The sequence below is a fragment of the Mycothermus thermophilus genome (genome assembly GCF_041956435.1).
Source record: "Mycothermus thermophilus strain CBS 625.91 unplaced genomic scaffold VTJ04scaffold_3, whole genome shotgun sequence".
Taxonomy (NCBI): Eukaryota; Fungi; Ascomycota; class Sordariomycetes; order Sordariales; family Chaetomiaceae; genus Mycothermus; species Mycothermus thermophilus.
The window spans coordinates 1,806,709-1,828,925 of record NW_027191429.1 but is presented as its reverse complement, the minus strand read 5'-3'; the positions used below and the strand labels follow the sequence as shown (position 1 = coordinate 1,828,925).

Genomic DNA, 22,217 nt, shown 5'->3' with positions numbered 1-22,217 from the left:
CCAGCCAGACGATCCCAGCGTTTGTCATCAACAGGGACCCGAAGACAAGGGGCTGGAGAGAACGGTGATTGGTGTGCTTGTGGCAGAGATCAGCTTTGGGGCTGGTTTGGTTGCCCACCCCTTCAGCCAAGCCCCGGCCCAGCAGTCTGGTTGCGGGACGAGAGAGGAAAGGCTGATTTTCTGGAAACGAGCCTGGAAGCGAGCTGGTGCTGACAGGGGGTGTGTAGATTGTGCCGGATCCATGGATCAGGAAACGAGTGATGAAAAAAGTGATGAAAAAGCATTCTTTTCCCCCTGAACCCCACACTTCACGTTCAAGATCGGGCTCATCTCCTAAGTCGTATAGTTAGAGGTCGCATATTGTTGAAGGATCAGCGTCAGGCCATCTCGAGGTTGTCCTATCCACAGAGAGCCCATTCAAGACAATTGGTTGATCTCGCTGCCCCTTGAGGGGCCAGCCGTAGGAGGAGCCCGATCGTCGGGTGTGGGGTTAGAGAAGCATGGAAAAGTGAAGAGTTCAGGCAGGTCGAAGCAGGCGGCCTTGGTTGCCTCTGGACGTGCAGATTGTCGCGGCCAACAACCGATTGGTTGTGTGACGTTTGTCTTGTTTGATAGGGTTGCGTCGAGCCAGCCCGTTCCTTACCTAGGGGCGGGCCTCGGTTTTGTTAATTTTTCTCGCGATCGAAGTGGCGAATCCGAACTCCCACACCGGCACCGGCGCCAGTCCCGCGGGTCGGGTTGCCCTGCCTTGACCTCAGGTGAGCGGATCTCCGGCCACATGGCTCACGTCTCCATCGGCATGGTACTGCTTCCGGTTGGGTTGCCACTGACCCGCTTCAACCCGTCCGGACGGGTGAAGGTGGATGACGCCGGGGGTGTGAGCCATTCGCGAGCCAGACTGGCCCTCGAACACAACGTTGCCGTGTAGCTTGGCGCAGGCAAGCAAATTCAGGGGCAGCAGATCATTTTCATTTTTCTTTTTTCCCCTGTTTTTTTGTCTACCCGTCTTCTGCTGCGCCATTGCTATCAGCCCGGCATCAGCGACTGGTCGATTTGTCTCCTCCTGTACAAGTAGTATACTATACTACCTTAGCGATTCCGCTTGAAAACTTCACCACTGGCAAACGTTACTCGCTTGTGGGGTACGTACCGATCATAAGTAATTCACTTGTGTGGGTAATCGGCGGTCCCGGAGGACTCCGTACTCGGTGCAACAACGAGGTCGAGTCGGAAGGCAGCCGGACCACACTCACCCAGATCCAGAGCAGAATCGATCGCCGTGCGGGACTCAAACATCAGGTGATAATATTGTCTTTTCCTTAATTGCTCTCCCTGAGCTGTTGCTTCTATGAGGCGTGACGGCGTCCAGGTTTGCGGTGGGGCTGCTTCTCCGATCGAATCAGGGCTTTTGGTTGAATCGGGGTCCGAGAGTCCAATCCAACCCTTGGGACCGACGACATCCCGGTCTGTTCCTGACTGTGCCGCCAAACACTGTGTCACCCAAATCTGGAATGACACAGGCACATGATTCCGGGAATCCGGCACCTCTCCGCGCTTCGGTGCCCGGAGCTTCGTTCGGCACCACGGATCAAACCCCCGCGGAGCTTCGGAGATCACTAGATCCAAACAACGTCATCATCATTCGACCTGCGGCAAGACTACAGAATTTGCTGTTGCTCTGTCTGTCGGCACAATTGTCGCGGTGTAGCGTACGGACGCACTTGAACTACCTAGGCCGCAAAAATTGGCGACCAACACAAGTGAACTTCGGGGTTTGGCTGTTGTGTTGAGGGAGACTACTATTGGAACGAGGGCTGTAATTGGGTGATTTCTCCGAGTTGGGGGCTTGTCGTCTGAGTGGCGTTTGCTGTACCCTGGATGGTGTTTCTTATTCCTGGCTTGCGCACGAAAGAAACGAGCCAACAAGCAACAGTCCAGCCTCGCAAACACAAACGGAACTAGGTTTGGTGCTCAGGCTGGCAACTGACGTTGTGTCAGTTCTCGGACAGATCAATTGTTGTTGGTGTTCCAACTTTGCGGTCCTCGTCAGTTGGTCACTTGCTGCGCTCCATCTCTGCTGCTTGACATTGCTGCTTGTGACCGATCATATCCCCAACCGGGGCACTAAAATGCTGGCGCATTGGCCAACACACTTGGCCCCGCCGGATGACGTATCTATCGGCCGGGATATCGGGCGCCGCCGTCGAAGCATCTGAGGCGACCCAGGTCAAAGTTAATGAGTTCAGTCACAATCACCTCGCTCGGTGGCAGCTTGTTGTAGGCCCCTACCTAGGTGTTTTTACGGATCTATACGACCTTGGGTCCGAGAAAGTGTGTGGTGGCTTGGAATCAGCAACAAACATGGAACCACAGCCCGGAGCAGAGTAAGGCCCCGCCAAACCCTCGTCCGAGCAGCCTGCACCCCTTCCAAATTGGATCTCGATAACCTGATCCTTGCGGTTTCCTGCGCCTTCCTCTGCCTTCCAGGCTCTTGCTGCCACCTTGCACCAGCAACGAGGGTGCAGTTTCCGAGCTTGTTCTCTGGTCTCTTCACCGCCGTCAAAAAACCCGAGGAGTAATGTGCGGTAATTGCTGTAATTAGGCTGCGAGGCAACCTCTTGCCGAGTGGTTTTTCAATATGGAAGTGAAGTCCTAAGTGTTGGAGATGAGCAGATCGGGCTCCAAGTAGATCCTGTGTTGGTGTCTTGTTCTTCTCTTGCCTGCCGCGGACTCCGCGACGGGGCATCCAGGCGATGCAAGCACGCGGCTTGCAGATTCCATGACTTCACTCTTGCCTGTGCCACGATCCATGTGTGACATCGATTGTCTTCCTTCCACAACTCTCCAAGCCTCCACCTATTCCTTTCCTGTCTTGCATCACGCCTCATGGCGCCTTCGGCCTTACGCCTCGGCATCGCGGCATCGGGGCCGATCGACACGACGTCACCTCTGCACTGGCCTGCCCGCTCCGTTTGTTCGCTTCTCCCGCCGCACCGCAGGTTGCCCAACGGACGGGACCTACCTAGGATTTTTTGCCTTCTGCTCCCGGAAACGTCCCCCGAACGGGTACACCGCCTCTCAATGGGCCGCCCAATCATGTTGCGGCTCTTGGCCACGGGTTTTCTCGTTGCTGTTGCTTCACTCGTCGCCTTGTTGTCTGTGATTCCCGTGGGGATGGGGTCAACGGACGAGGCTTCATCCACGGGCCAAGCGTCTCAGCATCTCGGCATGAGCTATGGCAGAATGCCGACGTGACTGCGCCTAGCGGCATACATCTGATCTGATGGGACGGCTTCGCCATGCAGCCGCGCCGCTTTGGCCATGGGGCTCGTCCCATCTTCCGTCCGTTGAGAGACATGACGTCGCTTCAGCTCTGCACCTTCCCCTCCTTTCCCCTCCAACTGTTTCAGTGGCCTATCCTAACTCTGACCGAGAGTCGCCTGAAGCCCGAGCAAACAGTCTCGCTTGGGAGGGTAGAAGATGGCAGAAATGCCGAAGTTGAGCGAGCCTGGTTGGTCGTCCCGAAAATCAGCGGCCAAATCGGGCAGCACAGCACACGACCAGCCAATTGCCCGTCAGCCTCTGCTCCGAAGTATCCCGCCAACAGGGCTATCATAGTGCTCGTCCTGACCAGCATTGACAGAGCAAACAAGCCTCCAGCAGGATGTTTGATGAACCCGAAGGCGGCCTACTTCATTATGTTGTACGATGACCTTTCCAGAGCATGCCGCTTCCCCGGGATGCATCGAGCCTAACCTGGCCGCACCTTGAGACAACCAACGTTCCTGGATGAGCTCATAATGCGGCTACCCGTCGACTCCTCATCTCTCGTGCAGAGGAAAGATGGAGGCTGTCCGGGATCCCCCTCCCATGTCAATGCAGTAGGTCTCACCCACTGTTTCTGCCACCATGGCAGCAAGAAAACACCACGACGATCGCCAGGAGGACGCTGCGTGGGTAGGGCGCAATGGGGTGTGCTGCCATGCAGTGCGCTCCCCAGAGAACCCAACGGTGGAGGCCGTCAAGAGGATGGATCCCGCGTTCGCGTCCCAGCGAAACGGTGACGAACCATTGAGCGTCGGCAGATCCCTGCCACGGTGTGCCAGGACATGGGTGGCTGTGAGCTTGGGGGTGGGCGCCGTCACTGGGTGGATCCATATTGCCAAGCTTGGAGCCCTGTCCCCGGGTCCACCGTCCTCATCGACAGCCCTCCGCCGCGCTCACGTCGTGCCTTTTTCGGTAGTACAACCTGAGCTTACCTTCTGCGGAGTAGTGTTCCCCTCCAGGATCGTCCGTCTCTTGCCTTGGACCCAGGCAGCGGGAGCTTGTCACCGCTGTTTCATTGTACTATCCCTCCATACCTATACTTATTTTTTTTTGTTGCTTGCCCGGTCCCTCTCATACCCGCGTCCCGTGCAAGGGTCCCCACACAGTCAGATGGATGATCCGGTGACCTTTGTTCTCAGCCCTTCCGGCCAGCTTCCATGGGATCCGTCCCATGCGAGCTTTGTCCCTGGTGGACCGGATCGCCTCTGGGACAAGGGCTCCAGTGTATATACATCCACTCCCAGTCGTTTGGGTTCCTTCCTGACTTCAAATACCGCTTCCCCCAGCCTCTGCTCCCACTCCTAGCCCTTCTGCTCCTTCTTAACTAAGCTTCTCGACCCATGTTTGGGAATTGACTTGGACTGTCATCACCACACCAAGCGGGAGTCTCTACTCGGGCTTTGGACTCAAGCTTTGGACACAAGGAACTTGTCCTCTTTGTGTCCACACTTACCAGCTCCCCGCCTTGACTCAATTCCTTAGTTTCCAACCCCTCCCTTCTTCATTGGATCTATCTCGCAGAGTCTTGGACGGCCACACCCACAGTTGGACGTCTTCATAACCTCGGATCCTGTTCCCTCGGAATATCGTGACGAACTTCTCCCAATATCAGGCTTGAGCCATAGTACGCTGTTCACAATGAGGTCACGGAACCGTACTCGGGGCGCTTCGGAGCTGCCTCCATACCCGGGACAACAATTGCTCGTTCTGGGTAAGCTCCCGGAACCCGACATAGTTACGCAACCATGAGGACAAGGCCGATCCCTAACATGACGCAGCTCTCTGCCGGATATGCGAGCCAATTGCCTTCATGTCCATCTTCCCCTACATTTACCACATGGTCAAGGACTTCAACATCACCCAGGATGAGAGCCAGATTTCGTTCTATGCCGGCATGGTGACATCCGCTTTTACATTTGCCGAGTTCTCGACGAGTGTTTTCTGGGGAAGGCTCAGCGACAAGATTGGCCGGAAGCCCGTTCTGCTGATGGGCATGGGAGGAACGGGCCTCAGCGTTCTCATCTTTGGATTTGCGCCAAACCTTCCGGTTGCCTTGTTTGCCCGCGCCTTGGGCGGCTTCTTGAATGGGTATGTCTCTCAATATGGAGATGGCGGCGAGAGTTGGTTCTGTTTGGGCATCCAGGCTGACATGGGGAAAGCAATATTGGAGTGTTGCAGACGACCGTGGGTGAATTGGTGACGGTGAAGGAGCATCAACGTGAGTTATTCAGTGGTTATGAAGCTTGGTCTGACAATTTCATCATGACTAACCTATGCGTGTTTAGCTCGTGCCTATGCCGTCATGCCTTTGGTCTGGTGCATCGGGTAAGTTAGACCCGGCTGTGCATGGAGGGGCGTTAGTGGGTTACTAATACGAGCGGGCAGATCTATTGTCGGACCTATGATCGGAGGAGCCCTGGCCAAGCCTGTCGACAGCCTCCCATCGATCTTCCAGCCAGGCAGTCTTTGGGACCGTTTCCCTTATCTCCTCCCCAACCTGTTCAGCGCCTGCTGTGTGTTCTTCGGGGTCATTATTGGCCTGTTGTTCCTGGAGGAGACTCACGCCGAGAAGAAGCAGCGCCGCGACCGTGGCGTGGAGCTCGGAAAGTGCATCTTGTCGTACCTGTCGGGCAAGGGAAGGAGGTCGAAGGGCAAAGTTGCGGTCAACGATGCCGAAGAGCAGCCCCTCCTGTCGGATACGGACGAGTCGCTGCCCGGGTATCTCTCGGACGGGAGTGATGCCGCGACCGTTGCGGAGGAGGGTCGCAGCAGCCTCGACGAGACTTGCGTTCGTGCTGTTCCTAAGATGGACGCGAAGCCGGTCACCAAGATCTTCACGAAGCCCGTGCTCACCATCATCGCGTCGTACGGCATCCTCGCATTGTAAGCCCTAGCCCCCCGAATGCCCCGGCACCCTGCCATGATTGTTGACAAGCTCCCAGCCACACCATGGTGTTCGACTCTCTGCTTCCAGTGTTCCTGAGCACAAATCCTCCTGAGAACCCCTCTCCGATCAGGCTACCCTTCAAGTTCGCCAACGGATTTGGGATGGATACCAAGACGATCGGCTTCATCCTTTCAGTGCAAGGAATTTATTCGATGGTCTCGACGCACTTCCTGTTCCCGCTCATCACGACGAGGCTCGGCCCCCTCCGGCTCTTCAAGCTCATGTCGGCCCTCTACCCGCTGCTCTACTTTTTCACGCCCTACATCGTCCTCCTCCCGGAAAGCATGCGCATGGCGAGCATCTACCTCTTGGTTGTGTGGAAGTGCACCTTCTCGACGCTGGCGTACCCGAGCAACGCCATCCTCATCACCAACTCGGCGCCAACGACGCTGACGCTCGGCACCATCAATGGCGCTGCGGCTTCGACGGCGAGCCTCTGCCGCGCACTGGGCCCCATCATCTCGGGGTTCCTCTACTCGATGGGTCTCGAGACGGGATACTCTGGGCTTTCTTGGTGGGTTACCTGCCTGGTCACGATCGGCGGGGCCTACGTCGGCATGAAGATTACCGAGCCCAAGGGGCGCATGGACGAAAAGGACGACGTCGAAGCGGCGGCAGACGAGGATACATACGACGACACGACAGAAGAGAACCAATAAGGGTTTTGACGGTTTTTTTACGGAGTTATGACCTGCATTTTTTCTCGTTTCTTATGGGGTTGTTATGATAGACGGGTGTTGCCTAGATTGAGCAGGACTCATTGAGCAACACCTACTTGGGTTTTTTTTTACGGTTTCCTGGGATATCGGGTGTTGCGGTTGATGGGGAGCACACGACGGCACCAAATGGTGGGTGGGCATACTGAGCCGAGGGTCGTTGTGAGAGGTGGTTGGTGTTCTTTCTGTTTTGGTTTCTACATTATACCCCTGGCCCCGTCGCGCCCCTGGTTTGCGTGTTATGTGGTTTATTTTGGTGTTTTCTTTCCTTTTTTTCTCTTTCATTCATTTCTCTATGGCATGGATGGATGAACAGGCGTCGTCTTCTGTTAGGGTATGTGTTTTTTTTTCTCTCTTTTATTATCTCTTCAACTGGCGGGCGGGTGTCACGGATACATGGTATGTACATTGGTTTGTAATGATAGGTTAACTTTCAACATTTGCCTCACATGCAGTTGGCAGGTTGTTTATTCACTCACGAGAGGAGAGGGAAATGGAATGGACTCATTGATCTCATTGATACGTTCACGTGGGAAATTAACTGGCAAACTGCTGTCATCGAGCTACTATGTGTGGGCGGCGCATTCCTTCGGACCTCTCCGAAGGCCTTGTGTGTGCCTGTGTGTAGGATTAAGTAACCAAGCTTGCATATCTTGGGTTGGCTATTACTTATGCATACGTGGCTGAGAGAAAAAGGGCGATAAGGGATTTTATACCTAGACGTCAGGTCTGTGGGAAACAGGGAAACTAAGGTCTCTTCGTCCCGGAGCATTGGGTCTACGGAGTACCTGAAGTGCCTGGTAAAAATGTACCTGACATACATGCAAGTGTTCTGGTCACCTCGAGATCAATGTGCCTAGAGTTGCCTGACTAATGTGCGGTAATTATGAGATCTCATTGAGATCCGATGAGGGAATGGGAATCGAATCGGGAAATCGCAGCACGGATGGGAATCTCCAAGATGGGGGGTCGAGAACATGGGGACGGAAGCTGCAGGATGGGGGATGCAGAGTGGGATGTTGCTGTATAATACTTTAATAATTACATTCTGACGGGCATTTCGATAGCCGGATCCTGTATTGTAATGTAATGGTTTGCCACTCCCGCGTGACGGCAACCCGCTGCTCCGCTATCTTATCTCTGCTGGCGCCTTCTCAATCAGGATCCACGTCCCGTCCATCGCTTGCCGTGGGCCTACCTGGACCTGGGACTTCTGCACCTGAACTGGACCCCCCGGAAGGAGTGGAAGTTTTGCGACAACGCGCGAAAAAAATAAAGGAAAAAAATGAAAAAATAAGTTGCGCAACACAACCTCGCTTGGGCTCGGAAGAATTTTGTTTTGCCCTGGTAACATCAGAGATGTCAGTGTTTGAAACACGGGCATCATTGGTTTGCGATTCGGCTTCCTAGTTCGACCAGGCGACTTGACCGCTGTGCGACCTTCAATTCGGACCACGACAACGAGAAAGACACGACGAAACGAGACAAGACGAGACGGGCAATTTGGCAATTCACAAATAACAAAGACATCTAGTTGCATTTTTACGACCCCGATCCCGACATAGCGCCGCCGACCCTGCTGATCGATCAACGCCGCCCGGATTTACTGGCGACCTCCATACCTAACCACCGTCCCGCTCCGGTCGAGGGCTCTCGTCCCGAACTTCCCCGGATTGACTGCGCCTTCCGAAGCATGGGCCTACTACATTGCGCTTGGTAGAGGTAGAAGAAACGCGAGGATCCTGAGAAACGAACTTACGGGCTGCTTGGGTTGCTTGGGTTGCTTGGGTTGCTTGGGCGCTCCGATCTCACGGCCAGCGGCGAGAACCAGGTGGCGGGGTGGATTGAAGCTCAGGGAAACACTACCTCCGCCTGACCTCGACCGAGAGATGCCGCCATTGTCGCGCTGACCTCCGATTGTCTCTGCGCCCCCTCCTTCGCTCTCCTCGCTCTCCTCGCTCTCCTCGCTCTCCTCCGCCTCCTCCTTTGAGATCGGGAGTGACACCTCTGGTCCGTATCGGACCGCACCGCCTCGCCGAATCACGGAGTCGCACGTCGACCAATGTCTCAGAAACGCTGCAGCAATACCATGCCGGCACCCGATCGCGACCCTCCGTCTCCGGGCGACGATGCCCACCCCTCCAAACGACCCCGTCGCCAATCGTCTCCCGACAAGGACTCGCCCTCCTCCATAATCTCGGGCGGAGCAACCTCCCCGACTGCTGACACCAACCACCTCCAGGCCCACCACGCCCATGACGGCCGCGGCTCCGGGACCGGCAAGTCCGGTCACAGCGGCAGCAGCAGTAGCAGTAGCAGCAGCTTCCGCAACGTGAGCGCCTGCAACCGCTGCCGCCTGCGCAAGAACCGCTGCGACCAGAGACTGCCGAGCTGTGCCAGCTGCGACAAGGCCGGCGTCGCCTGCGTCGGCTACGACCCCATCACCAAGCGCGAGATCCCCAGGAGCTACATCTACTATCTCGAAAAGCGCGTCGAGCAGCTCGAGAACCTGCTATCGGCCAACGGCATCGCTTACCCCCCAGCTCAGGACCTTAACTACTGCTCCAAGTCGGGCGGCGGCGTAGCCAGCAGCGGCCTCCGGTCACCCGTCACCACCGACGTCGGAGCCCCGTCGGCTGCTTCGGATGCCGCAGATGCCGCGAGCACTGCCAGCGGCGGCACGGGTCGGGAGCCCCATGCCAATGGCGACAGCGCGAGCAGGCTTCCGAGGATCGCCTCCAAACACGGGACTATCGGCCAGGCGGAGCATAATCGATATCTCGGCTCGACGACCGGGATATCCTTTGCGCGCGTCGTGTTCGCGGCCGTCCAGTCGTCTGTTTCCGACCAGAGGTCCAACTCGGACAAGGGTGGCATCCGCCCATACAGGCCGGCTCCTGGAGCTGTCGCCAATGCTGGCGCCGGCGTCCGAACAGGTACCTCGATGCGCGATTCCTTCTTCGGCCTGCACACCAAGCCGACCAACCACCCGGCTAGCTTCCCGGACAGGGAGCTCGGGCTGCGCTTGATTAACCTGTACTTTGAGCATGCGAATCCCCAAATCCCGGTCCTGCATCGGGGAGAATTCATGGAGATGTTTGAGCGCGCATATGCTGATGAGGTCCGTGGTCGCGGGCCCCGTGAGCTCTACGTGCTCAACATGGTGTTTGCTATCGGCGCGGGCATTATTGTTGGCGACTCCAAGGGCGAGCCGGCATCATCCGCTGCGGGTGGTGGCGCTACCTCCGGGAATAGCGGCGCCTCCTCAGGATCCCGGCAGTACCAACCCGAGGAATATCATGCCAGCGCTATCGTGCACCTCGAGGCTTGCCTGGGGAGCAGCGGCGGCTTGGAGGACTTGCAGGCGGTGCTGCTCTTGGCCAACTTTGCTCTGCTGCGCCCGGTCCCGCCGGGATTGTGGTACATCATAGGCGTGGCAGTTCGCCTCGCTGTCGATCAGGGACTGCATTCCGAAGACGTCAAGGATATCGATGTCAGCGCGAACGGCAATTTGAGTGTGAGCCCCGAGGCGGCCGCCAAGGAGAGAGGCAAGCGTGAGTACATTCGTGACAAGAGGCGCCGGCTGTGGTGGTGCACCTACTCGTTCGACCGCCTCGTGAGCATCTGCGTCGGGCGCCCGTTTGGAATCTCAGACCAGGTCATCACGACGGAATTTCCTTCGGTCTTGGACGACCGATACATCACCCCCGATGGCGTCATCCAACCCCCGCCCGGTATGGAGCGGCCGAGCTACAAGCTGGTGGCGCACCACTACTTCCGACTTCGTCTGCTGCAGTCCGAGATCCTGCAGGTGCTGCAGTTCCGCCAGGCTCAAGGCGCGCGCGCCGCCGGGCTGAACAGCCAGAACCCTTACATGCACAAGGAGCTGCCGTCACCGTTCTTGTCGCGCTTTGACTCGTTCCGGTCGTGGCGCATCGACATCGACCGGCGCCTGTGGGAGTGGAAGAACTCGGCGCCGACGCGCGACGACATTGGCGTCGCTTTCGCCACCGAGTTTTTTGACCTCAACTACTGGCAGGCTATCATCATGCTGTACCGACAGAGCCTCAGCGTGCCGACCGTGTTTGAGGGTGAATACGACACCTCTAAAGAAGTCAACAACCCCGCCGTCTACAACGCCGAGCTCCGCGAGGACGAGGACCGAGTCTACCTCAAGGTTGCGGAGGCCGGGCAGAAGATTCTGCGCCTGTACAGACAACTGCATCTGATGGGCGTCGTCAACCATACGTACCTGACGACGCACCACCTCTTTGTCGCGGGTATCTCGTATCTTTACGCCATCTGGCATTCGCCCATTGTCCGGAGCCGATTGGTAAGAATTGTCCCATATCGCAGCCTGGTTCTCGTTTTGCCTTGTGCTGACCAATCTTATTCATAGACCATGGATGAGGTCGACTTCACCATCTTGGCGGCCACGTCTGTCTTCACGGATTTCATGGACAAATGCCCGCCAGCTGAGGCGTGCCGGGATGCCTTTGATCGCACCGTCAAGGCAACCCTGAAGATGGTGAACGCCTCGGGCGGTTTCGGGCAGCAGTATCGGCTGGGACACGCCAGCGCGGCATCCAGCTCGATAGCCAGCGCCGACCACAGTCGGCTCGACTGGAGCGCTCGGAGCAGCGACACGGGCCTCTCCGTCTCGACAAAAGGACACCACGGACGCCACCACCGCCACGCACCGTCCGTCGACCAACTCTCCCCGGCCGCCACGTCAGACACCTACTCCCACGCCTCTTCCATCCTCCCTGCCGCCTTCCAGAAAGGCGCCGCCGCGCAGTACCGCGTCCCCGGTGGGGCCGGCGGCCCCACCATCAAGACCGAGCCCGACGGCTTCTCCAACATGCGCAACCTGCCCCGCCCGCCGCGCAGCAACGCCAGCTCAGTCGACACCAACCCCGTTACCCCAGACGCCACGACCACGATGTCGATGTCCCCGTCGCTGATGCAGCGGCAGCTCCAGCAGCAGCAGCTTGGGTCGCCGATGGGTGAGCTCGTACCAGACTCTGCGTCCACTGGATATTTATCCCCTCGACAACAACCACAACAACAGCAGCAGCAGCAGCAGCAGGGGCAGCAACAGTTCAGTCCCCGCGCCGCTCCTCCGCAACTAGCAGCAGCAGGGGGGTACACCGACCTCCCAAGCTTGGGCGTCGACTCGCTCCTGCGAAACCTCAACGCCGCCGCCTCGGGCGTGGGACAGGTCGGGATGCCACCACCCCCGCCACCGGCTGCTGTCGACCCGGCTTCATCCGCTGCTGCTGCTGCTGGTGCCGCTGGCATGTTGGATCTCGAGGGCGTGATACCTGATTTTAACGCGGCGGGCGACGCGCACATGATGGACCTGGGCTTCGGGCTCGGATGGGAGGGGGTGCATAACGACTATTCGGACGGGCAGCAGTTGGATTTGTTTGACGGCTTCTTTTTTGGGGGTGGAGGTGGTTAGAAGAACAGAAATGTTTGAAAACGTTCGATTGTTCAATGGGAAGGTGGAGAGAGGAGGAGAGAGAGTTGGTTGATGGTCCGTGTTTTTGGATGTTGTTTTCGAGTTTGGTTGTTTTTCTTCGGATATATTTATTTCTTGAGGGTAGTGAGATATGAGTTATTTTTTTTTCTCTTTTTTCCTCTGTTATTTATTTCTTTGGTTAATTGTCTTGACGGATGGGTGGCTCTGTGGACTTTGGTATTGGATGATAGTTTCTACCCAGTTTTGGCTCAGGGGAAATATTATGAGGATGATGGGTGGGAGGTTTGGCTTTCTTCAAGTCTGTTTTGAACGCGTCTCGACACAGGTATTCCCCAAAGAAACCCCAAGATCTGATCCGGGATGCATCCTTTTCAAGATACTATGATGTGATTGTTCCTTGGACCAGGACCTGATGTTTAGTTTCCTGCCAAGCGTGACAGTGACTTTGCAATTGCACAGCTGGTAGAGTTTCGGTTCAACAACAACGGGCGCCCTCATCTTTTCCCTCCACCCCCCGCTTTCCAACTCTCGTCTTTCACCTTATGATCCAATGGATTCCCATCCTCATCAAACTCGGCCCAGCGGAAAAACTTGCACGTTTCCTTCCCTGGCACGTTTTCCGCATGACACATCCAAAAATACCTCCACCACGTCTCCTCAGCCCCGTTTTCCTTCCTCACCCTCCTCCTCTTCTTCCTGTTGGCGACGCGCAGCACGGCCGGAACGCCGCAGGGACAGCGCGGGGTGGTACGCGGGTGGAAGGCGGGGCGGTAGTAGCGGTAGGTGATGTTGATGCGCCTGTTGCCGGCGACGGGGTGCGGGTCCACGGCGCGGGCCGGGGCGACGCTGTGCTTCCACTCCTCTTGCATGTCTGCGTGCATGACGAGCAGGGAGTTGTGCGGGAGGTGGATGGCGATTTGGCCGGCGAGGTCGCCGCGGGCGGGAAGGTCTTCGGTCGGGTTGACTTGGTCGTCGTCGTTGGTGTTGTTGTTGTCGTCGTCATCTCGGTCATCGTCATCTTGGATGGGGACGATGCGCCTCACGCGGAACTCGCGCGTCACGCCTAGCGAGAGGGAGCCGATCACAGGCCGGGGGCCGAGGTAGGTGAGCTGGTCGCTGTGCCAGCCGACGCTTTCTTGAGGGCCGTCGTAGCAGTTGACGAAGGCGGCGTTGGGGGTCCATTGGCCCGGGTCCTGATACTTGAGCTTCTTACCGCCGTAGTGGGTGCGGATGCGTTGCTGGATCTCGCGGTTGACGGCATCTTGGACGCGCTGTTTGACGCGCTCGAGGTGGGGAGTCAAGGTTCCGACATTCTTAGGGGGTTGGTTAATGACTGGAAAGGGGGGTGGGAAGGGAAGAGGGAGAACGAACTGTCATCCTGGCTCCGTTGTAGAAGTATTCGTTCTTGTGCTCCTGCAGTTCGGCTTGGGTACCGACATAGAGGCGGGAGGTATGGGGACTCGAGACGACGTTGTCAAAGAGCTTGAAGGTCGGCTTCTCAAACGTCTTGGACTCGTCCAGCAACTCACGCAGCAACGCATCGGCCTCGTCCGGCGGCAGAAAGTTGTGGATGAGGGTGCAGGGGGTGTGTTCGCTGACATCCACGGGGTCGTACAGGTGCAGAGTGGCCCCTTTACGGGATAGCAGCCTTGGGCGCTTGACGGGTGGAGGTGAGTCAGAGCCAGACTGCGTAGGAGCTACAGCAAAGGATCGCAATGACAACTGGGTAGCCGGAGTGCCGCCGACACTTGGCTTCTTGAGCAGCCTGGCGTTGAGGGCCTGAGATGTCGCCTTGACGTCGCCGTCATGGGCAATCAGGATATCGAGAAGATCCTCGTGGTAGATGGTGGGGTGCAGAGATGCCAGGATGGCGAGCTTGACATCAGTCGACTCTTCATTGTCAATGGTTTGGTCTGTAGAGTTATCCTTGGAGTCGTTCTTCGTATTATCTGTGTCCAACTTCCGTTTCGTCCGGGTGACAAATGCATCCATCATGTCGCGTCTTCCTGTTCCAACCTGGGCCGTTTACATCTGGCCTCATATAGTCTAGTAAGTGGCATACGCATATGCATTGTCTGTCCCGAAACCGCGGGTTGCGCGTGGCATGGGGCCGTGTCTGATGATGGTTGAGATGGAGGAATGTGGACGTGAAAGAAGTCGCGGAAAAGTCAAAGTTCCACGTGAATGGCGGGGCAGCCAAACCGCGGAGATGGAGCGTGAGCACGTGATGGAGATCCGGGGTTCCGGTATGGCACTAATCCGTAGACGGTTAGCGCGACCTGCCTCTTTTGGCGCTTCTGCCAGAAGAACAGCCGAGGCCCGACCCCACTACGGATCGTAGGAAGCTTCCACTTCGGCCCGCCATCGCCATCACAGGCCCAGTTCCCAGTCCTCAATTCCCAGTTTCAGGTCCCGAGAGGGCCAGACTTGTAATTAACCTGAACTCCCCGAACCGAACCACACCTCCAAAAAAGAACATAACCTCACCGCAAACACAACAGCCACCATGGCGTCCATGCTCGAGTTGCGCACCCCCGGGTTCAACCCATACGCCGTCAAATACTCGCCCTACTACGACTCGCGCCTTGCTGTTGCTGCCGCCGCAAACTATGGCATCGTCGGCAATGGTCGCCTCTTCGTCCTCGGCCTCGGTCCTGCCGGCATCCAAATAGAAAGGACCTTCGACACCAATGACGCCCTCTACGACCTGGCCTGGTCCGAGATCAACGAAAACCAGGTCGTCGTCGCCACCGGTGATGGCTCTCTTAAGCTGTTCGACATTACCGCCGGCGAGTTCCCCGTCATGAACTTTGCCGAGCACAAGCGCGAGGCCTTTTCTGTCTGCTGGAACCCCGTGGCAAAGGATAGCTTCTTGTCAAGCTCGTGGGATGGCACGGTCAAGATTGTACGCACCTCTCTGTCTCAAATACAAGCCAATTGACCTAACTCCCCCTCTCCCCAGTGGTCTCCGGCACGACCAACCGCCCTCCGCACCCTCCCCGTCGGCAACTGCGTCTACTCGGCCGCCTTTTCCCCCTCCAACCCGGCCATCGTCTCCGCCGTCTCCTCCGACTCGCACATCCGCATCTTCGACCTGCGCACGCCCGTTTCCGCCAAGTACCACCTCACGACCGTCATCGCCGCGCACGCCCCGCCGCAGCCGCCCCCGCTCCCGCCAACCCAGCAGGGCCAGCTCCCCGTCATGCCTCCTCCCCCGCGCCTCTCCACCGGCGAGACCTACGCCGGCGCCGTGCCCACCGAGCTGCTGACGCACGACTGGAACAAGTACCGCGAGACCGTCCTCGCCGCCGCCGGCGTTGACCGCCTAATCCGCTGCTTCGACGTGCGCAACCCCGCCGGCGGGCCCATCGCCGTGCTTCCCGGCCACGAGTACGCCGTGCGCCGCCTCGCCTGGAGCCCGCACGCCAGCGACGTGTTGGCGAGCGCGAGCTACGACATGACGGTGCGCGTCTGGTCGGACGGGTCGCTGATCCCCCAGCCGCCGCCGCAGCCGGATGCGCCGCAGATCATCCCCGTCGGGACGCAGCTTGGCGTGATGAATCGCCATGCCGAGTTTGCGACGGGCGTAGATTGGTGCTTGTTCGGTACGGGCGGTTGGTTGGCTTCGGCCGGGTGGGATCAGAGAGTGCTGGTTTGGGATGCGCATACCCTCTTGAGGGGATGAGCGATGCCGTCTTTTGTTGCGTGTGTGCTTTTTTGGATACAACTGAACCTTCAAACAACCTCGCAGCCTCGGGGACATGACCTCGACCGGCAAAGCTCTCAATCTCTGGCCGGAAGACCCCCTGCGCCAAAAGAAAGAGGAGTGCCAAACCCCCTCAGCAACCATGAATCAACTTTCCACAAACCGAAACTCCCTTGCTGTTTTTGGCCACAGAAAGCATAACTTAGCTTCCCCCAGGGTGGAAAAAAATGCAGAACACCAGACCAGAGAGCCATATCACACTATTTCGCCACATCCCCCCACGCTCGTGTCGCGAGAAGGGAACAGTCAGGATACAAAGGGATGGATGATACCCTAGCAAATATGATAGGACAGGGAGACACGGAGGAGGAGCGAAGATGAAAAGACCTTTCTTTGGATACGGGTTGAGGGACTGTATATTATATCTATCTGTTTTTAAACCGCGACACCCTCTGAGTGAACGGTGTGCCGTGTATCTCCTGCTCTTCCGGCCGTACACCCAAATGGGACCGGACAGGTTGGACGGAACATACATACACGCATTTCAAGGGGTTCGTTCAGTAGTGCGTTAGATTCTTTTTTTGGACTACTTAACAATTGGGAAGGGTGCATAGGGCAATTATAGATTTAAGTTAGATAACCGTTTGACCGAGAGGATGGGATGGTTTGTACGGCTGTACCTAGGTGCTAGTTTCTTCGAGTATCATCTTGGACTACTACTACTACTACTACTACTGCTACTGCTACTACTACTACTAAGCCAGGCATTAAGCTTTTCTGGATGCACGTTTCAATGGAACACTGATTCTATCAAGCCAATCTCAAAACGCCGCTCTCCAAAGTCATCAGGCACGAGAGAGTTGAAGCAAGAGAGATGGGAGAGTTCAATAATACAATCCCCTAACTACCTCTGCAGTTCGCCCTTCCCTGAGACACACCGGTACTGCTACAATGCTTCCAATGTCAACCATCATTACTCTCCGACCAGACTTCCAAGTCCTGACAACACTAGGTACTCGGCATCTACACCCCTTTCCAACATAGGTACCAAACCAATGTCAATTTGCCTTCGAACCATTTCCGCTTCATCACTCATGTTCAATTTACCCCCGACCCCCCGGTTCTTCTCCTCATGCCATTGCCCATATCATGACAAAGATAATACAACAATTAGAAAGGAAAGCAACCCATGCACTAACCGCAGGAGGAGGAAAATGGGGATAAAAGGAAGACGAAAAAAGAAGAGAGAGAGGAGAAGAGAGAAGAGCCTTGTAGTTGTGTACACCTCGTGAAAAACAAAATAGAACACCCAACCAACCAACCAACCAAACCCAACCAAAAATACATGACAAGAATCAGTCATCATGATTGCGCGAAATGCGTTTTTTCCCCTTTCCCCTCCCTTCCCCTTAACAAAAATCTCCTCCCATGGATAACTTTTGTTCCCCTTCCCCTTCCCGAAAAGAAAATCTATCAGATATCCCGAAACCCGGCCAACGCCTGATGTCCATGATATACAGTTACAACCTTGCTCAGCCCAGCTTAGACATACACACATCCTTGCCACACTGGTGCCATACTCTTTTCTCGACCTCAACCCCTCCCATCACCACCTCCACTGCCATGTTCATGAAACAGCGACAGAGTGAGAGAGAAAGACAAAGAGAATCAAGCTTAGAAAGTGGCCTCCACCCTCCGTTTCTTGACCTCGCCGCCCTGCTTTCCAGCAAGGTACTCAATCTTCTCAAACTCATCGCGGAACTTTGGCTCGCGTTGTCCACGACCACCAAAGCTGCTGCCGCCGTGGCGGTCGAACCCGGCGCGGCTAGGAGCCTGGTCGAGGACCCTCAAGCCTCTGATGCCCCTGGGCAGATTCCTGAGCAACTTGGACGATACAGCGGGCGGCTGGTCCATGCCCCAGAGGTACTTGGTCAAGTCGTTGGTGGCGTCGATAACATCCTGAGTGTTGACGTCACCGAAGCTTGCGCCAAACATGGATTGATACGTGTCCTTGTAGAGCTCATAGGGAACCATCTTGCAGGCCGAGCGAATGTCGGCGATGGACTGAGTCACCGAGCTCTCGTCGGCCGTTGTCAAGTCGATCTTGGCACTTTCGACCTCGTCAAACCGCTTGATAGGCAGGCCAGGGAGGCGCTTCCTGGCAGCGTTGATCTCCGCGTTGGAGACGAGCAGGTAGGCCTCGCCCTCCTTGCCGGCGCGACCAGTACGGCCGATACGGTGGATATAAGTCTCGCGCTGGGTTGGAAGATGGACCTGGAAGACATGGGTAACGTTGGGGAAGTCCATGCCGCGAGCAGCCACGTCAGATGCGAAGAGGATGGCGGATTTTGCTTCCCGGAACGCATCCGAGTTCTTGGTCCGCATGGCTTGGGTGAGCCTGGAATGCATGTCGTAAACCCGGGGGATCTTGCGATCGTGATACCGGAGGCGCTGGAAGAGGAAGTTGTAGAGCTGAACGTTGGCGGTGGTTGGCAGGAAGACGATGGCCTTGAAGGGGTGCTCTTTATCCTGCTTTTCCAGGGCGCCGCGAATCAGGTCGAGCAGTGAGGGGAGCAGATTCTCGAAACCGCGGCAAGGCACGATGTACTGAGGGACCTTTTCATGGGTCGGCACCTCGTCGGCGCTCACGGTCTGGACGAACTCGAAGTTGTGCGGGTCAATGTACTGGCGGGCAATGCTGACGACGTTCTTGGGGATCGTGGCCGAGTACAGCAGGGTCTGGCGGGGCACCTCGCGGCGGTCGGGCAGGAGGTCGGTGATCTGCTCCAGCTCGGCCTTGAAGCCAACCTCGAGCATGCGATCAGCCTCGTCCAGCACGAGGGCGCCGAGCCTGGGCGCGGCAATGCGGCTCTCGGGGTCGGAAAGGAGATCCGCCAGGCGGCCCGGGGTGGCGACCAGAAGGTGGCAGCCCTCCTGGCGGGTCCTCCTCAACATCTCCCTTTTCTGAGTGCCGCCGACAGCAACCTGGACCTTGATTCCGGTTCCATAGCAGAGCCTCCTGGCCTCAGCGGCAATTTGCTCAGCAAGCTCGCGGGTCGGCGAGATGACGATAGCGCGGATGTCGTCAGAGCGAGCTCTCCTGTGGGCCCACGTATCATTCTCGCTGGAAAGCTGGTTGATAATCCTCTGCACCACGGGGGTGAGGAAAGCAAGCGTCTTGCCAGTGCCCGTTTTTGCCTGGGCCACGCTGGAGGAACAAAAGCAAGACATGTCAGCGGCCGTCTGGGACAGCACAGGGAGCGGAAAGGGTTGTCTTAACGTACACGTCCTTTCCAGCAAGGGCGGCCCGAATGGTCAACGACTGGATGGGGGTCATCTCCGAGTAGCCCATGCCTTTGGTGATGGAGTTGACCAAGTTCGTGCTGATTCCGAGCTGGGTGAGCTCGTCGAAGCGAGTGACGGTCCCGGAATGGCCGTCTGTTGAGGGCGAGGCATGGGCGGCTGACTCGGCCGAGTAGAACCGAACAATGGCGGGAAGGGGACGGCAGGTAGCAGGAACAGCAGCCCGGGCGAGCGAGAGAGCTGCCGACGAAGCCCGGAGGGAGGAGAGGTGAGCGGGACGCACAGCAGCCGCAGCAAGGCGGGCGGCGGCGGCGTGCCGCAAGAGACCAGTTTTCATCATGGCTGCTCAATTGTAGACCCCGTCGTACCAATGGCCGGCGAGAAGTTCTGGGGAGGGAAAGATGCGACAGAAAAGTGTCGCGGGGAGGAAAGAAGGTTGGGAACAGTGGTGTCTTGTCGGATGCTGCCGGGAGCAGAGGAGGGTTTCAGCAGAAAATTTCCAAATGGAGGGACTGATTCGCGCTGAGCTTATCTTATCGCCAAACACGCGACTGCCGAACTGGACCACCCCGCCTTCCAGACTCAACGGTGGGTGGGGGTTGAATTGTAGCATTACATGGCATTTCATTTGCATCGTAACATTCAAACGCCTTTGATTTTGCTCTAGGTTTGTCTGCTGCGCTGCTCATCATGGCATCGCTGACCTGTACTATCCAGATGTAAACCTCTATATAGCTTCTGTACGGCGTCTATCCAATCCTCTCTCAGTGCCTGTATCCCTAGACCTATTCCCAAAACTGTGCTGTACATCATTCATTCATTCATTCCCATTTCCAACCAGCCACTCCTTCAGCATCTCCAACAGTCCATGCCACGTAACCTCATGAGTTTCGTAGATCAGATAGGGACCTAGGTAGAAGCAGGTACACCCCGCCTTCACCCACCATACCCATACCTCTCCACCACCTCCCTCAACCCCCCGGCCACCGCCCCCTGACGGGCCTTACCCTCCGCAAACTCCACCACCGCCGCCGTCGTGCCCCTCGCCGCGTACGTTGCCGCGGCCACCACCCCCTCGAACAACCGGCACTCGCACACCCGCCTTGAAACCTCCACCAGCGCGAGCAGCAGCATCGACAACGCCTCCACCAGCCGCGGGATGTAGCCATGTTGGTGCTCGGCCTGGGCCGCGCGCCGCCCGGCGGCGGTTGCCCAGGGGATGATGCGCTCCGCGATGGACCAGAGCCAACAGAGGAGGGCGAAGACGAGGATTTGGACAAGGTTTTTGCGGGGCTGTTGTTGTTGTTGCTGATCTTGTTGGTGTTGCTCGAAGCCCGGTTGTGACGGGGAAGCTGTTGCGGCGCCGGGTGGCCCGTGGTATGGGATCTGGTGGCTGCTGCTCATCACGAGGGCGGGCGGCATGGCGCGCTGCAGCATGGCGACCTCGCTTGGTGAAAGGTCTTGAGGGAGGCCGCGGAGGATGTGCAGTGCGCCGTTGATGTACATGAGCCGCTCCGAGTCGTCTTGGGTGGTGCGGCCGCCATCGGCCTGGGTGAGACCCCGGGGGTTCGGCCGTTGCTGCTGATACGGTCTGTCATCGAACCGTGTGGTATTTCCCTTAGCTTTGTGAAGACAAGTCAGCTTCATTGTCCCTGCTTTTGTAACTCGGCCCGTGAGAGCCCAGACAAAAAGTACCCACCTTGACGGCAATCGTCCAGATACACGCTTCCACCCGCAACCGACCTAACTGTGTTGGCAACAGAAGAGACCCTCGATACGACACCCATAATAAGTCCGCGGTTGGGCGTGGCCGGGTCGGCTGTTCTGGGCGTAACATCACCATCATCCTCAACTTCTTCCATTTCAATCACTTCTGACACCGCTGGGATTGCATCGTCCACGTGATGATTCCTCCTCCTGGGTAACGGTGGCGTCTCCAACGCCGTCGTTGTCGTCTGTGTAGTATCTCTCCCCATATCCTCCAGAGTGCTGATCAACGCCTGTCTCGGGCCAGCAGCCATCCAGCGGAGCCCGCCTCGAACAGGAGCGGGGAGGAGGTTATCAACCAGCAGATTGAACATGCTCCACTGTGCGGTGGTCGCTGTATTTGAAGACGGGGATGAGAAGGTGGAGGTGCCGTTGAGGATCTCCAGCCTGGTGCGGGACGACGGCGTAGCGGTGGAGTCGTCGTCGGCTGCCGACCGCTCTCTGTACTCGAACTGTCGATACTCGAATTGGTGATGCTGAAGTGGAGGGCGGGGAGGATGTTGTAGCCCCTGGGAGGAGAGGGAGGCGCGAGGATAATGAGGATGGGAGAGGGAAGAGGAAGAGGAAGAAGAGGACGACGAAGAAGTTCTCTGTACCCGCCGCTCCATCTCGTCCAAAATTCCCTAATGCAAGTGATGTGGGCTTTCGGGCTTAGGTACGAGTACTCATGCTGTGGCGGACTTCGCTGAAAGTTCGCTATGGAGCCAGAGCCAGGCCCCAGGGGCGCAGGCGTTTCGGGGAAACGGACGCAGGGAAAGGGGTTGTGGAGGTCAACAATGACTGGTCGACGCAAGGATGATACCGACAGGTACTAGTACTGCCGGGAAGAGATGGAACAGACCAACAAAAATATCTATATAGTATCTATGGAGAGGAGGCGGCGGGGTGGCGGTGACGCAACCATCACCTTATGATAGTCTTACCGCCGTCAACGGTCGGGTTCGGGATCCATCGTCGTGGTCCGTC

The 22,217-nt window shown here is 57.2% G+C and overlaps 9 protein-coding genes across 9 annotated transcripts; 5 read left to right on the top strand and 4 right to left on the bottom strand.

Annotated features, from left to right (window-relative positions):
- Window positions 1-4,965: 4,965 nt before the first annotated feature.
- On the top strand, window positions 4,966-6,933 carry VTJ04DRAFT_4775 (uncharacterized protein; the record flags this gene model as incomplete). Its single annotated transcript, XM_069362819.1, has 6 exons — window positions 4,966-5,038; window positions 5,106-5,415; window positions 5,487-5,545; window positions 5,613-5,652; window positions 5,713-6,210; window positions 6,270-6,933. 6 exons carry the CDS (start codon window positions 4,966-4,968, stop codon window positions 6,931-6,933), a joined length of 1,644 nt encoding a protein of 547 aa, XP_069219728.1.
- A 51-nt stretch (window positions 6,934-6,984) lies between these two features.
- On the bottom strand, window positions 6,985-7,275 carry VTJ04DRAFT_4774 (uncharacterized protein; the record flags this gene model as incomplete). Its single annotated transcript, XM_069362818.1, has 1 exon — window positions 6,985-7,275. The coding sequence occupies one exon, from the start codon at window positions 7,273-7,275 to the stop codon at window positions 6,985-6,987; it is 291 nt and encodes a 96-aa protein (XP_069219727.1).
- A 1,804-nt stretch (window positions 7,276-9,079) lies between these two features.
- Window positions 9,080-12,454, top strand: VTJ04DRAFT_4773 (uncharacterized protein; the record flags this gene model as incomplete). Its single annotated transcript, XM_069362817.1, has 2 exons — window positions 9,080-11,323; window positions 11,390-12,454. The coding sequence occupies 2 exons, from the start codon at window positions 9,080-9,082 to the stop codon at window positions 12,452-12,454; spliced, it is 3,309 nt and encodes a 1,102-aa protein (XP_069219726.1).
- A 515-nt stretch (window positions 12,455-12,969) lies between these two features.
- Window positions 12,970-14,467, bottom strand: VTJ04DRAFT_4772 (uncharacterized protein; the record flags this gene model as incomplete). Its single annotated transcript, XM_069362816.1, has 2 exons — window positions 12,970-13,788; window positions 13,847-14,467. 2 exons carry the CDS (start codon window positions 14,465-14,467, stop codon window positions 12,970-12,972), a joined length of 1,440 nt encoding a protein of 479 aa, XP_069219725.1.
- Window positions 14,468-14,981: 514 nt separating this feature from the next.
- VTJ04DRAFT_4771 (uncharacterized protein) lies at window positions 14,982-16,160 on the top strand (the record flags this gene model as incomplete). Its single annotated transcript, XM_069362815.1, has 2 exons — window positions 14,982-15,380; window positions 15,438-16,160. The coding sequence occupies 2 exons, from the start codon at window positions 14,982-14,984 to the stop codon at window positions 16,158-16,160; spliced, it is 1,122 nt and encodes a 373-aa protein (XP_069219724.1).
- Window positions 16,161-16,236: 76 nt separating this feature from the next.
- VTJ04DRAFT_4770 (uncharacterized protein) lies at window positions 16,237-16,518 on the top strand (the record flags this gene model as incomplete). The annotated part of the gene is made up of 1 exon (XM_069362814.1): window positions 16,237-16,518. The coding sequence occupies one exon, from the start codon at window positions 16,237-16,239 to the stop codon at window positions 16,516-16,518; it is 282 nt and encodes a 93-aa protein (XP_069219723.1).
- A 718-nt stretch (window positions 16,519-17,236) lies between these two features.
- VTJ04DRAFT_4769 (uncharacterized protein) lies at window positions 17,237-17,830 on the top strand (the record flags this gene model as incomplete). The annotated part of the gene is made up of 2 exons (XM_069362812.1): window positions 17,237-17,469; window positions 17,659-17,830. 2 exons carry the CDS (start codon window positions 17,237-17,239, stop codon window positions 17,828-17,830), a joined length of 405 nt encoding a protein of 134 aa, XP_069219722.1.
- Window positions 17,831-17,855: 25 nt separating this feature from the next.
- On the bottom strand, window positions 17,856-19,824 carry VTJ04DRAFT_4768 (uncharacterized protein; the record flags this gene model as incomplete). The annotated part of the gene is made up of 2 exons (XM_069362811.1): window positions 17,856-19,389; window positions 19,466-19,824. 2 exons carry the CDS (start codon window positions 19,822-19,824, stop codon window positions 17,856-17,858), a joined length of 1,893 nt encoding a protein of 630 aa, XP_069219721.1.
- Window positions 19,825-20,420: 596 nt separating this feature from the next.
- Window positions 20,421-21,859, bottom strand: VTJ04DRAFT_4767 (uncharacterized protein; the record flags this gene model as incomplete). The annotated part of the gene is made up of 2 exons (XM_069362810.1): window positions 20,421-21,106; window positions 21,184-21,859. The coding sequence occupies 2 exons, from the start codon at window positions 21,857-21,859 to the stop codon at window positions 20,421-20,423; spliced, it is 1,362 nt and encodes a 453-aa protein (XP_069219720.1).
- Window positions 21,860-22,217: the final 358 nt, after the last annotated feature.